We start from the raw sequence: 17,585 nt of genomic DNA, 5'->3' as shown, positions 1-17,585 counted from the left end.
TTTTACCTCACTCGTATCTCCATGAATCTAAACAACAGAGCATCCAGCGTGGGAAACTTTGGATTCCCATGCATGCGCCTTCCCGCCTTGACAATGTAAGCCAAAATTCCATGAAAGAATCTAGACTACCGCGCTAGCTGCCGGGTCAATTCCAGTTCAATTGTCCCTCGAAAATTAAAAATTAAAGGTTGATGAAGACTTTCGAGAGACTTATACCGGCGCAGTAGCATTCTAGCGACTCCACATGAAGCGTGCATTCCCCATCCGCTGTAACATCTTTGACGACTCTCCGCATCTCAGTGATTTCTCAGGTACAAGCCCCACTATCCTTGCATATACAAGTCCACTAGTTCCTTGCTTACCTCGGCCGCATTGGCATCCTAGACCGAAGCATCGTAGTCGAATCGCCAGGCACTGAAAAAGAGGAATCATCCTAGTCATTATCGACTGCTAAGCAGCCTGCTCCGGTGGAGAAATGCTCAACTCTTTTACGACACTCTACGCCATCCATCGAAGGATCGCTTTCACAGCCCGGTAGCCATGAGGAGCAGGCTATATTTTCAGTACGGTGTGAATACACTCTCGAAGAAGGCAACGTTTACGGCGTGGTTAGTGGAACTCACCAAGCTTTCACTCGCTACGAAGACGAGCAGATACACAGTCCTGGAGCCATCCAGTCGCACGGCATGCTCGCTAGCTTGCAGAGAGTTGAGAGGTCTAAGTTGAATACGTTGCCGGCGTCATCAACGAGAATTCGCACACCATCTGCAAATACACTCTCCCAAGCATATTTACTCTGGACTGCTTTCTCCAGGTCTTTTAGGTTCATCAGCGGCCCGTATTCCATTCCCATGCACATACAACCTGGAGCAAATATGTCGCTATCTCCCAATCGGCCGAACCAAAAGTCTTCTCGATATCTCATTCATAGACCCTTGCGGTTACCTAATACCGTGCTGGTGTGCCATGCACTACCTAGGTGCTGGCCACGAGCTTCTCGTATGTGAGTTTGAGTTCCAAGACTACTGGCACGCGGAAAGTCCTGCAATGCCGGGTGGCCTTACTTCAACGCCGTATAATACCTTAGACAGCGATCCCCTAGATGCCGCATCAAGCCTTGGAAACAGGAGTCAGCCACTTAATATTGCTTTGTCAACCTCAGATATCTTTACTGGAGATGGGAGGGCAATGGAAGTACTAAATGTGATGTCACAAATTCAGAGGCAGCTCTCAGTGGCATCAAGTGTCCATGATCTTTTGGAGATCATTGTTGGAGTCGTACACTGTCGACCTGAATCGGACTTCCTTACCACCATCGTACTACTGTCTGACGACCTAGATCGTCTATACGAACTATGTCTCAGTTGTCTCGTATCTTGAGTTCGTATGTCTCATCGAACATCTCATTACCTGTTTCTATTAACTATGACCTACTAAATGATGACGTCGTCGTCATTGTATTTGGACCTACCTGATGTATATAAGAGAGCTTCTAGAGCCCTCTTTAATAAACAGAGTCCTCATCCTATTCTACGTTCAACATACACGAACTAACTGCTTTCATTGCTGCATGATTTGTCAAATTCGATCAATCCTTCAATGGCAAGGTTGTTGCAGAACTCGCCAACCCTCATGCAAGCAGCGATTTTATAAGGGTCTACATTTTCCTGCAACTGATAAACGTATGACGGTTTGCAGGTTTTGCACCTAGTTTTGAAGTTCCAAACCGTCATAGCCCTATCGCCGCCATAACCCACCCTATCACCTACGTTACCCAAGCAAGATAACTGTATAAAATCAACAAACTCCGAGTCCTCTTTGACAGGGAGCAAAAACCTGAGCGTCTAGTCTGCCGATCCGTTGCTGATCTTGCTATCCCGATCGACCTAACTGTCGATCCAGGTCAGATTTTGCCGATTACCATGCTCCTGTTCTAGTTTCCTATTGTCTCGGTCAGCGACTCGGTCAACGACTCGGTCACCGACGTAGTCCACTGCCCCTTCTTCCTTATGTATACATAGAGCGGACAGGATACGGACAGTAACTCTTGGCAGTAACTTTACTGTCCGAATCTTTTGCCAAGTTCGATTCTGCCGGTGTAAAATCAGTGGCTTGGAGCTTGTTTTTGGCGTTGTAGATCTTGATTTTAGAGCCGTATATCAATTGACTGGCGTAAAGCCACTGCGTCGCAATTGAGCCATGCTTGAGTCGTAATCTGCACCTGCATCGTGAGCCTTGGCGTGGTGTTGTACGCGAGAATATTCAATTGAGGTTTAGGAAGGGGTTATAATTCAATTAAATTATAGACATTATAATCTAAAGTCTCCGCGGCGCAGTGGTATGGTAAGCTCTATAATTGCTTTAATTTGATTTGGAGCTAGCCTAATATAATTATATTACTTTTCTCGAAGTTCTTAAGTGGCCCATTAAACCACGATGTAAATACATAGGTTTAATATGACTTAGAGCATTAAAAATAAGATAAGAATAATATAATTAATTTAAAGCTTTGCTGACACGCGGTTTAATAGGAAATAACCTTTTTTTTAAATATTTTTAATACGCCACTAATGGGAACTAAACCCGCAACCTCCTACTTCCCTATTAGGCCAAGGGCCTTAGCGGCGATGTAATAAGGCTCGGCGGTAATATAATAAGACTCGGCGCTAAGCATTAGAAGGAGACTAAGGTTGCTCGGCCACTGTAGGAGAGCTATAGTGCTTGGGGTGGTATCGAACTTTAGGAGTATCTAGATCCTAGATCGCGATTATTAAAAATCGTATTGCCGGAAAGCTTGCCGTAGGAACATAATTAATGACCCCCTACTAATATTACCAATATCAGTAGTAGGGTCTAGCTAAGTTGTAGAGGACTTCTTTGTATGCGTATTAAATACAGTATAAGGTGGCGGCTTTAATAGAGTAAGGTAGTGAGTTATAAATTACTACTGTTAATTAGGAACAGCCGCATCTACTAAAGCCGCGAAACGGCGTTAAATGGCTATATCTCTGGTTAATTCCGAGCCAGTATACGTTTTCCTAATTTGGCTTAGTATTGAGCTGTATAAGGGAGTTATTAGAGTTATTAGAGTTACCGAAGTCTTAGCTAGAGGATGTTATAGTAGAAGGTGATCCTAGTGGACGAACGAATATATTTAATAATATAGACTCCTGCTCTAGCTCTACCCTCGATGTAGGTGCTTTAGGTAAGCTGCTCCGTAATATAACTAAGTTATCTAATAGAGGCTTTTTGTTTCCAGAGGCTGTAGGTAAGGTTAGTAACTAATGTTTCCGCTTCTTATTAGCTGCTCGCGGTAAGTCTTATAGTAAGTACTGCAACCTTCCAGGCGCAGTTGATGCAGGAGGTGCATTTGACGACTCTATACTCTTAAATATTTTAAGCTCCTTACGTACACCCACTGCTAGCCGCTGCCTATTCTTCTGTTACTTCTTCTATTATTTTGCCTGCTCTTTATTCCTTACTGCTTTCTTAGCCTACTTAAGGCTAGTAAGGCCACGCTTTCTAGCCTTGCCCTTCTTCTTAAACTCCACCTTTAAAGTTTGAACAGTATTAGGTAGCTCTACCGGTATAAGGTTATCCTTATTCCACAGCTCTCCAAATTTAAGAAGGAGCTGTTAAGTCTGCCACCGGAATAAGTCTGTAAGAACCTCTGCTTGCTTAAGTGGATATGTCTTTATAATTGCATTATAGACCGCACTTGCTGCACCTAACGCCATATCTACTCCACCGTTACTGAAACGATTACCATTGGTAGTAGCTTTATCATCGGCGCTAAGTTAAGTGGCGTAGCTTAGTTGCCAGTTAAACGTAATAGTAGGCGGCCCGTTAAGTAGCTACCGCGGATATAGAAGACTTAGTGGTAGCGACGCCGAGTCTTACATAGCCTTCTCCATCTAGTAATGATATGGGAGGCCATATTAAATAGGAAGGTCGTAGTCGCCTTATGCTAAATAGCAACCGTATTTACTATGGCCGTCCTTAGTATTAAATCTACGAGTGTAGAACTCTAGGAGTTGCTAACTTATGCGAGCAATAACTTAACTTTCCTTAAGCGGCCCATACCTTTAATAGTCCTTATTAAGTTAGCCAAATTGCCTATAGTTAGATTTAACGACTTCCTATTTGTCTTGTATAAACCTAATAGCCTTATTAGTTACCTGGCCCTATAGTAACCGGAATACGTAGGTATCTTAAAGCCAAAAAGACTCCCTATAATCCTTATGCTCTAGCCTCTTATACTCTATAAACTTCTTATTAATTACTAACTTAATCTAAGTAGCGACTTCTAGTAATTTAAGCTCTTTATATAACCTTACTTTTATCCTTAAATAAATTAACTCCCCTCACTATGAGGTATTGGCACTAAGATTACGGTAGTGGCGCGTGTATGCCCTATTAAAGTAGGCTTCCTTTAGGCGCTAGTATTCTTTAACTTTAAGAGCCTCCGGCTGGTTAAGTTAACATATAAATACAGTATAATTGGCTTTAAGTTTAATAGGATTCTCTAACTTAATATATTTCTATATTAGTTCTTCTATAGGCTTCCGTTTCTCCTTAGTGTAACCACCACTATTAACTAATATAGTCTTAATATTTTCAGCAATGTGCCACTCATAGAGCTGTATTTAGATATCCTCCTCTATAAGCTTCTCCGTAGCTAATACAAAGCCGGCTCCCTAATTACTAATGTAAACTTTTAGGCCAGGTATATCGTAGAATATAAACTCGTTTATAAAGTCGTGCATCTCCTTAAATACCTACTCGGCCTTAGATAAGACGAGTAAGTGCATAATTAGAACTGTCTTGCTAGTATTTGTTATAGTTACCATAGTTAATAGCGGCATGCGGAGCTGGTTTATTAAGAATATTACATTAATGTAAATATAGAAGCCGGAAGCAAATTAATATACAAAAGTAATCTGCTCTAGAGTTAAGAAGGTAATTTAAACAAGGACTTAAGAGGTATAGTCACCTAGGGGGAATGGCAAGTCAGTATTTAGTTAGTGGTAAGAAAGCAAATTAATATCCCGAACGCTTTGATATCTAAGCACTCCGGGCTACACGGCTATACGGTTAAACTATTATATTTAGTGGGCCTATAGTACTAATTAGTAGCTTAGCTATATTAGAAATTGCCGCACTATCTATGCTATTGGGAGAGGAGCCGACGGAGGCTTAATCTGGCCAACCATAATAAGGCAAAGGAAGGTTGTTCTTAATGATATCTTACTACCGCTTAGATCTTATAACCGCCCAGGTCTTAAAAAAGTAATAAGCTTACCTAATTTAGGATTAACTTTAGCGTAGATACGCGAGCGTATATAGAAGCCGGCTTATTAGAGAGCCGAACACAGCTCCTTAAATCGCTCCTACTTTGTTATACCTGCCTTCTATATACCTTAACAAATCTGCCCTCCCATATTCCAGTAGTCACGACTAGTAATTAGTAGCAACTTATTAGAGGATAGAAGTCGCCGCACATGCATTGGCAGCTTGGTGTTTAAGAGCCTTTGCTATACTTGCTGTATAATTTAGCCAACAGTTCTTATACTTTAGGAGAGCAAGAGGATTTGGTATAGCCGCGCAGGTATATATACCGTTATTAATCTTTATAAGCTAGGTAATAGCTCTATTAACTATATTTTTGTGAGCGGAAACTTAATAGGGACAGCTCTTCTTTAAAATCTTCCTATTTAGTTGCCCAAGATGTCTACCTCCCTCGTCTATTTGCCGGCGGTCCTCCTCCATAAGCTTCTGATTGTTATAAGTCTCTTTACCATAAGCTCTGCACTTTATATAGACTCGCTATGCAACCTGGCCACTACTTATACAGAGCTCGCGGCCTTAAGAGAACGTATAGTTGTTAAAGCGCTATATTACTAAATCGCGAGTATTATAGTGCTCACTAGCTTCTGGCTTAAGCAAGTGTTTAGGAGGGATGGATTAAATAGCTGCCTGCATTGCCGCGATCGCATCTTTGTTTCTTAGCTTCTCGTAGGCCTTCCATTTAACTGGTTGGTTTGCTTAAGGTGTGGCGGTAGTAGGAGCATCTATTTTAAATAAGAATCTAGTTCTACTTAGTGTAGAGCCTAGGGCGCCATAGCTGCGTATTTATATGGAGGGTGGTTGGCAATTAAGAGGCGTTAATTGACGTTGATGTTGACGTGACGTTGATTTTAGCGGTGATAAAATTCGTGTTTTTATTTGATCGTGCAACAGCTCGCAGGGGTGCCGGGGGGGTGCCGGGGTATTTAGTAAACATTGCATTTGTATGGCTTTTACTAGTAAAATAGGTGCTTGAGTAGTGTCTTGGCCACCTCACCGCCCCAGCTTCCGCTTAATCTGGAAAAGATTCGGACAGTAAAGTTACTGCCAAGAGTTACTGTCCGTATCCTGTCCGTACATAGAGGCTATAGAGCCACATTCAATAGACAGAGTCATCATTCTTTTTATCTTTTTGGTCTTCCGATCGACACTAACCCATTCTTATCTAAGAGCAACATCCTCCGTTCGTCTCAAATATTTGGAGAGTATGGGAGTGCGTTCAACCATGAGCGTGTCCTTGGGTTGTCGTGATGAGCTTTGGAGTCTAATTTGTTGTCATTCGTATGGTCCCACTGGGTAGGCTTATGCGCGTCAAACTGTCTCGGCAAGCTCTTGAATGCTACTAAACTCCAGGCTCGCAAAGTATTGGACGCAATTCAGGTGAGCAAGATTCCTGGTGTCTGCATCACGGCGTCTTTAGAGGAACTTTAAATAAAACTTTTCCGAACCGATTTTGGGTTTCTGGTGGTTCAGGGCGAAGCCAGAACAATCGGCAAACTGGCTTCGTACCTTGAAGCAATAACACTTCTCAACTACGTTAATTTCCGTAGATTCGAAAGCGTTCTCGCTTCTGAGAACATCAGGAAGGATTTCTCCGTTCTAAACTACGATCCGGGCTTCAAGCACATTGCGAGCCTTATGTTCATACCCCTATCTTCTATCGCCGGAGACTTTGTAGTCTTCTTCAGAGAGAACCAGATCAAGGAAATCCATTGTGCCGGAAACCATAACATCGAAAAGTTGGGGTCTTTGGAACTCAGAGACAGTTTCAAGAAGTGGACGGAAAGGGTTCAGGGCGTCTGTACGGAGTGGACAGGAGCAATGTAAGCTTTGGACCATCTTCTTATTGGGTTAACTAACTGTAGCTGGCCAATAGTCGACGCAGCAGCAATGGCGGTGCTTGCGTATGGAAATTTCATTAGGAGGCAGCCACACAGGGTTTACGCATGAAACAACTGCTATTACGTAATGTTTTCCATGCAGGTACGTGTGCTTACTCCAACCCTACAAGGAAGTGCAAGTCAAGGATCGGTCTGCACTCCTCTCAATGTTATCGCCAACTACTTTGAAATAGCTCTCGAAAACCCGTTGGACGATTCGACAAGAGCGACTCTCTCACTATCTCATTCAGCCTCCAAGCCTTTAGTTTATGTAATCGATGGTCTTCTCTATCTTACCGGGACTGCAAAGGAGCCGACACCCCTCATTGCCAAAGCCTACGACATCCGGGCAGGGCTTCACGAAACATTCCGAACACTAGGGCAGCGCGCTATTCGGAAGTCCATCGGTTTCGAAGTTATTGGATAGTCCAATTTTCTGCGCTTTGTGCGAGGCGATCTCCAACGAATACAGCAAGTAGTCTTGAGCCTTGTTCTCAACGCATTTCAATCTACTTTGGAGGGCGTTATTACCATCCATTTGAAGGGGGAAACCGCAACAGAGAAGGACTGCGTTGTTCAGATATCAGTCGAAGACAGCAGAATCGGTATGTCAGAAAGGGATTTTGATAATTTATGCCAGGAATATCGATAGGTGACTGGTGAGGAAATCTACGGAGACAAAATCCCGCTAGCATCCGAGGAGGCGATTACCGACGGATGCCACTTGGCCTCGCCTTAGTCGCACGATTTGTCGAGAACACCAATGGCCAGATACGTGTGAGGTCGACAAAAGGAAAGGGCTCAATATTTTCCCTTCACATAACTTTACAACTTTGGCCCCCAAGCAACCAAGATGATTAGAGAATTAAAAAAACAGCACGGCCCTCTCCCCTGCCCCGCGCTACAATCACCTGCGGCCGCGTACCAATACTCACCGTCTCAGCTTCGTTGAGCAGCGACCGTGCGGCTTTTTGATGGAAATAGGCTTTGATGGATGGTTATTGAAGCCGATTAATTTCCGAAGGTTGGGAGTGATCGGCCAGGATCCGGACAGTAACACTTGGCAGTAACTTTACTGTCCGAATCTTTTGATCAGCGGCGGCCCAGCAGGCGGTAGAGGAAGCCAAGACACTACTTGGGGCCTATTTTAGTCTTCCCGTTATCTATTTTTATTCTTTCTTGTGCTTTAACTACGTGTCTCCCCCTACGCGTCTCTCTCTACGCGTCTCTCTCTATGCGTCTCCCTTTGTAAAAGAGACGCGGGCAGGGCACGGGCAGAGACGCGAGCAGAGCCACGAGCAGAGCCACCAGCAGAGGCACAAGCAGAGGGAGCAAAGAGAGAAGCAAAGGGAGAAGTAAATGAGGCAGCCTAGATAGGAAGGTGGGTCGGGAGGGTGAGTCTAGATGAACAGTGCTCAGTTGATCTACAGGGGTGGGTTAAGGCTTAGCTTTAATATTCCCTTTCTAAGTGGCTCTGCTCGTGACTCTACCCGTGGTCTGCCCGTGTCTTCTTGCGTCTCCTTATGCGTCTCTTTGCACGTCTTATAGGGGGTTAAGTAGAGAGGTGTAGAGACATAGATGCAGAGATATATAAAGGCATAGAGGCTTAGAGGTATAGAGGCGCAGAGGCATAGAGGCGCAGAGGCGCAGAGGCGTAGAGGCGCAGGGAGAGGCGTAGAGGCGCCTCTAGGGGTAGACCGTGCTAAATTAAGCTACGACTCTAAGAAATAAGCTCTAAGCCACTAATTTTGCACCGGCAGAATGGAACTTGGCGGAAGATTCGGACAGTAGGGTTACTGCCAAGTGTTACTGTGCGGATCCTGGCTGGGGTGGATGCTATTAGGTGCACTGCATGCAGAGGTGAGTTTAGGTATGTACAAAGAGACCGAATTTATACAGGGCAGCTGGTTTCCTTAATGGATGTTGCGTGGAGGAGTATTTGGATAACTAATATTCATCTTATGATTATAGTAATAAATGAAAAGCATATTTTGTATGGTAACGAATTAAAAAGTTACCATTTGCAACCAAAGTCTTGTGGATATCTCCTGGAAAGTCTGATGAGCGTGTCCATTCAATAACATGCGCAGTGGTCTCGATGATATTTTTATTCATTGCTTCTTAACGATATATTTATTCATAAGGAGTGATAATAATTGAATATTTTGATAGCCCTTATGAATGAATATTCATAAGATTATAAATATATATAAAGACTTAAAGCTCTCATAGGGTAGTAGGGTGTAGTAAAAGGATATTGAGGTGTAAACACAGGACCAGTTTTACACTATACGTTCTGATATATACGCAAGAGTCAAATTTTTTAGACTCGCCCATAGATGCTTCCTTTCTATAATATTATTTAACACCCCCCCCCTAATACTAACTACAATTTAGTACTATGCCTCCTTCTCTCTTATAATCTATTATTATTAACTCTAATAGCAATTCTAACGCCTAATTGGAACTATTTAAGCTTAAAAGCGAGCTCTTTAAAGACCTAAATCCTGATGAAGAATGCGACGCGTTACTCTCTTCTAAGTCCTCCCCCTAATTCTCCCCCTAATCCTTTAAATAGGCCTATAAAAAACAGAAAGTTCGGGCTATAAATACATGGGCTCTCGCGCGTAAGCCTGTTGGTAGTAAGCCGCTTATAAATAGTAAAGGAAGGCAATACTGGTACTATGGGCAATATATATTTTAGCGTGATATAGTTACCATAAATATACACACTCATCTATTTAATGCCCACGGCGTAGTTATTAAAGAGGAAGACTTAGTTATTAAGCGGGCCACATAGTAGAGTCTTTAGGGCCTATTCTATAAGCAAGGAGAGCTTCATATGTAGCAGCTTGAAAGGCAAAAGGACACTATACTATAAGAGAGCGTAAATCCAGCCCTAGTACGCGATGCCCTTGTATAGCTAATTATGGTTTAAAATCTACTATATAAGGCAGTAACTTAGCCAGAGCTTTAAGCGCTACTTCTTATAGTAAACTATACCTGCGAAGAGGCTCTAATAGACTCCAATACTATAGTGCCTAAAATAATTAAGGAGTCCTATGTCCTTAATAAGGAAGTTCTTAAGCAGAAGCTGCAGTCCTCTCTTACGTTAATATACCTCTCACTTAACGCCTAGACTTCGCCAAATTAAAAGACTTTTATTGTAATCTACAGTTACTTTATTAACGATACAGGCGTACTTTAAAAGGCTCTACTTACTCTACCTTTCCTTTCTAGTAAACACGGCGGCAACAAGTAGGTGGAAGTCCTCTGGTAAGTCCTTAAGGACTACCAAATACTTAATAAGGTTAGATACTATATAGGCGATAATTACGGCAGTAATAATAAACTTCTTTAAGAGCTATCTAAGAGGCTTTAGAAAGTAGGGATAGAAGCTTAATACGATCCACAGTAATACCGTATTCGCTGCTATAGGCATATACTTAATATAGCCGCATAAGCTTTCTTCTTCTTAGAGAATAAGGAAGCTGTTAACGCTACCTTTAAGGAGGCTCGCGAGAAGCTTAAGGCAGAGTTAGATCTTAAGGACGATCAAATTAAGGAGCTCCTTGCTAAAAGGTTTAAAAAAGGGAAGGCCAGCCAGTTTACTTATCGCCAGATTAGTCCTCCAGAAAAGTTATATAACGTTATTATATATATTTAAAGCTCTAACGCCCACTATAATTACTTTATCGCGACCGCTCTTTAAGCTATTCCTATAGATAATAATATATAGTAGAACTCGTGGTATTATATAATCTTAGTAGCTCTTAAATTAAAAGACGCAATTATAAAATATTAAGAGCAGTATATTAAGGAATTTGATAAGGAGGATATCCTTAACGCCGCTAATTGGAGAGCTCTTAAAAATATTAGAGACTTCCTATAGCCCTTCTAGAGAGTTATAAAAGAGACGGAAGGTAACAAGGCTACCCTTAATAAGGTGCTTTATACAATGGATTTTATAGTAGAGCACTTTAAATCAGCTCTATATAAGTACGCAGCTAACCTAAAGCTCTACGACTGCATTTAAACCAGCTGGCACACCTTTAATAAATACTACCTTAAGACTAACGAAGTTACCGTATACGGCGCAGCCTTACTATTAGCTCCTTACTATAGGAAGGCCTATATCAATCACAACTAGAAAGCTTCTTAAAGGAAGCCCGTAGTTAATACGGCCTAGAGGCTTTAGGTGAATAAGTATAAGGATAAGTATGCAAGTCAAGTAGAAGAGGAAGATATTGCTCGTGATTAGGAGCCTAATAAGTACAATATATAGAACAGGAAGTAGTTAATCCTTAACGCAATTAAGGATAAATTTAAACACTTTATCAACGCCTCCCCTACCAATCTTCCTACTAGTACTACTGCCCTTAATTAGTGGCTTAATCTAAGCAATTACGTAGACTACCCATCGCTCTACTATATAGCAATAGATATCTTATCTATACTACCTATATCAGCTAAACCAGAGCAAATATTTTCCAAAGCTTAAAGGACAATTACTTGGCAACGGATAAAGCTTAGGCTAGCGAATATTAAGCAATCGGAGTGCTTAAAGTCGTAGGTAAGAGGAGGAGTTGTATAAGGCTAGAGGAGGCAGCTACTAGTGAATATAAGGGGGGAAGGGAAGGGGTAGAGGACTCTATAGAGACGTCGCCTAGATCAATTTAGGTACAACACCATACCAAGACTGTTAATATTGCCTATATCTACAATATCGCGATTATTCATTCATATCGCGATATTCTAATTGGCTTATGAATTAAATACGATATTAGGCCTATTTATTCATTCATTCATCATCGAGACTACTAGGAACAGGAAGCAGTTAATCCTTAACGCGATTGAGGATAAATTTAAACACTTTATCAACGCCTCCCCTACCAATCTTCCTGCTGGTACTACTGCCCTTAATTGGTGGCTTAATCCAAGCAATCACGTAGACTACCCATCGCTCTACCGTATGGCAATAGATATCTTATCTATACCACCTATATCAGCTAAACCAGAGCGAATATTTTCCGGAGCTTAAAGGACAATTACTTGGCAACGGATAAAGCTTAGGCTAGCGAATATTAAGCAATTAGAGTGCTTAAAGTCGTGGGTAAGAGGAGGAGTTATATAAGGCTAGAGGAGGCAGCTACTGGTGAATATAAGGGGGGGAGGGAAGGGGTAGAGGACTCTATAGAGACGTCGCCTAGATCAATTTAGGTACAACACCATGCCAAGACTGTTAATATTGCCTATATCTACAATATCGCGATTATTCATTCATATCGCGATATTCTAATTGGCTTATAAATTGAATACGATATTAGGCCTATTTATTCATTCATTCATCATCGAGACCACTAAACATGCGGAACGTTAATCCCCCAACGTAAATTTTAACCCAAGTTTATAAGTAATAAGCCAATTAATTTTAGAGCTTTATTATATAGACTTTAATTAATATATATAGAGATAAGGTTTTCCAGGGGGAGACCCCCTGGGACCCCCCTATATAGAGCTTTTGCTTAATTTAGAAGTAGTAGTAAGATTAAGGCGCCTTAGTCACTACTAGGTAAGGATCTACTATAGTGACCGAGGCGCCCTACTTAAGCTAGGCTTAAGGATTATATTGGTCACGAATCTAGTATATATTTGGACTGCAGAGCTTTAATATAGAGCCCTCTACGTAGGATCTGATATAGTGGGTACATATTTACGTTCCCAAATATCGTCACGTAACACAATTTTTGGGTGACGAAAACCGCCGTTAACGTTGCTCAACTGACACCTACTAGAGGTTCCTCCGTCCTTCCTATCTCCTCTCTCACCCGTCTCCTCGTCCGATGCTATCTATATCGCTATGTTGACTAATAGATCCCTCAGTAGAGACTAGGGAGGGGTATTAGAGCGCCTCTAGCTCTTATAAGGAAGAAGAAAGAAAAAGAGAGGAAGGTATAAAGGAGGGAGTATTTATAAATAAGAGGAGGCCTATAAACGGGAGATTAGGCAGCCATAATATAGATATTAACATTACTCGACTGACACCTACCGGACGCCCCTCCGTCCTTCCTATCTCCTCTCTTACCCGTCTCCTCGTCAGATGCTATTTATATCGCCACGTCAACTAATAAATCCCTTAGTGGGGACTAGGGAGGGGTATTAAAGCACCTCTAGCTCTTATAAGGAAGAAGAAGGAAGAAGAGAGGAAGGTATAGAAGAGGGAGTATTTATAGACGGGAGGAGGCCTACGAATGGGAGATTAGGCAGCCATAATATAGATATTAATATTGCTTAACTAACACCTACTAGACGCCCCTCTGTCCTTCCTATCTCCTCTCTTACCTATCTCCTTATTAGATGCTATCTATATCGCCACATTAACTAATAAATTCCTTAGTGGGGACTAGGGAGGGGTATTAGAGCACCTCTAGCTCTTATAAGGAAGAAGAAAAAAAGAGAGGAAGGTATAGAGGAGGGAGTATTTATAGACGGGAGGAGGCCTATAAATAGAAGATTAGGCAGCCATAATATAGACATTAACGTTGCTTGGCTAATACCTACCGGACGCCCCTCCGTCCTTTCTATTTCCTCTCTTACCTATCTCCTTATTAGATGCTATTTATATCACCATATTAATTAATAGATCCCTTAATAGGGACTAAAGAGGAGTATTAGAGCACCTCTAGCTCTTATAAGGAAGAAGAAAAGAAGAAAGGAAGGTATAAAGAAGGGAGTATTTATAGACGGGAGGAGGCCCTATAAGTATGTAATTTAGTAAGTACTAATAAGCACGAGATTCTCGTATAAGATGGGCTTAATTGCTTACCAAAATATAGGGTGTCTCTGTTACTGCAGTGGTAGAGACACCTTAAATATTTAATGTAACCGACTACTGAGGCTGTTAATGAGTAAAAGGTAGGCTACTGATATAGTGCGAACGATATAGTTATTAATATTGTTTATAGCCTATTTTTGCTTCTAGTGTACGCATAAATTGTCCTTATATTTAGCGTAGAGCTAGTTATAGGCAGTAAGCTAATTTAGGTCTAGCTTTGCTATTAATATAGCGGTAGGTAGTATATCCCTTAGTATAGGCCGACTTAGTAGTTCTAGCTTAAAAGATTATCTTTCTTCTTAAATGGGTTAATATACTGCCATACCTTATTAGTTTTGGCTATATCTTAGATAATAAAGAACTATTAAATCTAATTAGATGGCTTATTAAGGATAAGGTTAATTTTTAATTTGGTAAAGGTTATTATTTTTAGAATTTAATAGGTTAGGAAGGGTCTAGGTTAGGGTTTAGCTAGCGTCTTAGTAGAACCTTATTTAGACGTTCCGAACTTTTAATTTAATTTATTAGTTTATTTATTAGTTAGATTTTATTACGGGGAGCGCGATTAATAACCCCTACTAATAGCTCTAACTACGTCTAATTTTTAATTTATAAATCGGCAGATCTATAGGTAATAGTTATTTTAAGTAGCTCTAGGTGCGGTATATATAAAATCTTAACTATAATATAGAGAGGTCGTGGCTGCTAATATACGGTCTTAAGTAGTATATATTCTCGAAGGTTACGTAACTCCTTATATAAGCGATATTTCCGCCCTTCTAAAAAAAATTTAAAAATTCTAAAAATTAATTAACGCTATAGACAGCAGTAATATTAATCCAGTAATACTGCTAATTCTCCCTATATACTATTATATGTATATCTAATAGCTTTAGAAGTAGTAAGAAGGTAGGACGGATAGGGGGGTTAAAATTTAGAAAATTGGATTTCGCGGTTAAGCTGTTTAAAAGTTAGGAAACTAAGATAAATGCTACATTCTCCGCTTACCTTTAAGCCAGTATATAATTTCCTAATTAGAAAAGGTTGTTTATAAGTAGTTACTACTACCTCCGTACAAAATCTTCTTATTATACTTCTATTGGAAACATAGGGTGACTCACCAATAACAACTACTCGAGTAGGGTTACAGTGATGTTGGTTAATTCTTATTAATAGGAATAAGGAAAGGGGTGAGGAACTTAAGGTTCCTTACCACGCTAGGGCCACGTCGACACGTAACGGCAATATGCTTCATGCGACGGCAACTTGCCTTATTCCCGACACTAGCAACTCTTCTTTTTATGGTTGCTATATATATATATACAAATAGACAGTATACAATAATACCAGATAATATGTAATAAAACCAGACAATATATAACAAAACCAGACAATATACGATAATGCGGCAGTTAGTAGAATTTAGTAAATAACGCGAAGATAGGTAGGCCGCTAAGACGCTAGTAGTAAGCAAGCTAATAGCAATTTTCTATACCGGGCATAGAAAATCCTAATTGGTTAGCAGAAGTCCACACCGCCACCTAAATTAATTAGGCGTAACGCTCTTAGCAAGGATCTAACTAATTAAATAACTTTAACCGGCGGTTAAAGTTCTATAAGATCTTAACTTCTCTAAATTTCCCTCTTAACCTAACCTTTAACTTATATATATAGAGTATTTATATTAATAAACGTCTCTAGTGCCTTGTTTAGGTTTACCTTTATTATTACATCTGCTAGGTTATCTTAGCCATTAATCCATTAGATCTTAAAGAGTTCTTAACGCTTATAGGACTGCTAAAGTGCCATAATATCGATTATAAAACGCTTCTCCTTTATAGTACCAAGCTTAACTAAATACTTATAGAGGGAATATAAGTCGGTGCATACGATTATAGGGATAATAGGAAGTTTAAGCCAGTTTATAATTATCTTAAGGGTAATTCCAATTGCAATTACTATATTAACTCTACTAACCATTCCATATATCTCTAACGCTAGAACGCTTTAAGTAATACGCTTGCTCTTAGTTAAGCTCTAATAGATAAGGTTGCTATAAATTATAAAGTTATTCTCTCCAATAGATTTATTTACAATAATAATCTTATATCCTAGCTAGGAGCTAAAATCTTTATTATTTATAAATGATTTATCGACGAATACAAAGAGCTTAGCGGTAGGAAGGTTAATAGGTACATAGAGTAGTCCCCTATTAAGATGGTTTATTTGCTAAGAAAAATGCTTATTTAGGGCAAGAACGTTATCCTTAGTTGGTTCCTAGTGTTAAGCGGTAATAGAGAGATTAAAGGAAGCCTTAAGTTAATAGATAGAAGCTATATAAGCTCTATAAGCGCGTTACTCTATATATCCTTACTTTAGAGAATTAATATTAATAATATTAATCTTCTTATTTTAACCCTTCTAGCGTAGAGCAATAGAGCCCTTATTTAGGGAGAGGATATATTTATTAAAGAGTAATAGTGTTACTAAGTTAAGTCTTTCCTTTAGCTTTACTATAAGGTTTGCCTTTACTAGCTTATCTTCTTTAAGAGCTAAGAATTGGTCATCTCCTAAGATAATTATATCATCTATTTATATGCTAATAATTCTAAATGGAGTTCCTATAGTTGTAATAAGGAAGTAGGGATTAAATATAGAAGTAGTTATTAAAAGCTTCTCCTTATGGTGCTTGCTGTAGGTAGCCTACTAATAAGTTCCTACCTCTACGATTCTATATAATGGCTTAAGTACGACTATAATTATATCCTTAGGATATTAGTGGCGAATTTACTTTAGAAGGTATGCTAATATTAAGCGCTAAAGGCGCGTCTCTAATTAGGTATAGGCCTAAGTAATATTTTATAGGTAAACCGCTATCCTATTCTTCATTAAGAAGGGAGCTAGCGTAATAATAACTTATTAACTAGCTTATTAAATTATAGGGGATTATATAAGAATTACTTCCTTACTGTTATTGTTATAACCTTAAATAACTAGCCTTAACTTCTTAAATGGGGTATTAGTAGCTTTACCTTTAATCTTATTAACTATTCTTAACTTAAATATGTAGACTCTATTAAACTTAGTAGGGTTATATTTCTTAAATTTAAAGACTCCTTTTGTAATAAGACCGTTAATCTCCTACTTATTAAATACTTAGAAAGGAGCTCCTAGAGTTATAATACGGCCTTCCTTTTAAAGCTGTTTTATAAGTTTAAAGTTAGCCTTCTCTTTAGCTGTTATAAAGGCCATTAATAGTTTATCTCTATTTTTAATAGCGGTAATAAATTGCTCTTTAAAATTAATAAGATATTAGCGATTTTATAATTCCTTTGGGCGACCTCTATCGCGTTATAGTTGCGGTACGTCTACTATAATTATATTAAAATCGCCTTCGCCTTCTAGAGCACGTTAATTATAGTTCTCCTTTAGGGTATCCTCTAGGGTATCCTATAAAGGCTTGGAGCTATTATTCCTATAATAGGGCTTAATAACGGTTAAGTGGAATTAAGTAGGTTTATGGG

General features: G+C 39.9%; 1 protein-coding gene across 1 annotated transcript; it reads left to right on the top strand.

Annotated features, from left to right (window-relative positions):
- Window positions 1–6,984: 6,984 nt before the first annotated feature.
- On the top strand, window positions 6,985–7,653 carry K441DRAFT_672342 (uncharacterized protein; the record flags this gene model as incomplete). The annotated part of the gene is made up of 3 exons (XM_067650538.1): window positions 6,985–7,169; window positions 7,223–7,250; window positions 7,330–7,653. The coding sequence occupies 3 exons, from the start codon at window positions 6,985–6,987 to the stop codon at window positions 7,651–7,653; spliced, it is 537 nt and encodes a 178-aa protein (XP_067510181.1).
- Window positions 7,654–17,585: the final 9,932 nt, after the last annotated feature.

This window comes from Cenococcum geophilum (genome assembly GCF_001692895.1).
Source record: "Cenococcum geophilum 1.58 unplaced genomic scaffold K441scaffold_1, whole genome shotgun sequence".
In the NCBI taxonomy this organism is placed as follows: domain Eukaryota; kingdom Fungi; phylum Ascomycota; class Dothideomycetes; order Gloniales; family Gloniaceae; genus Cenococcum; species Cenococcum geophilum.
Note: the sequence above shows the minus strand (reverse complement) of the source record. Positions and strands in the feature narration are given on the sequence as shown.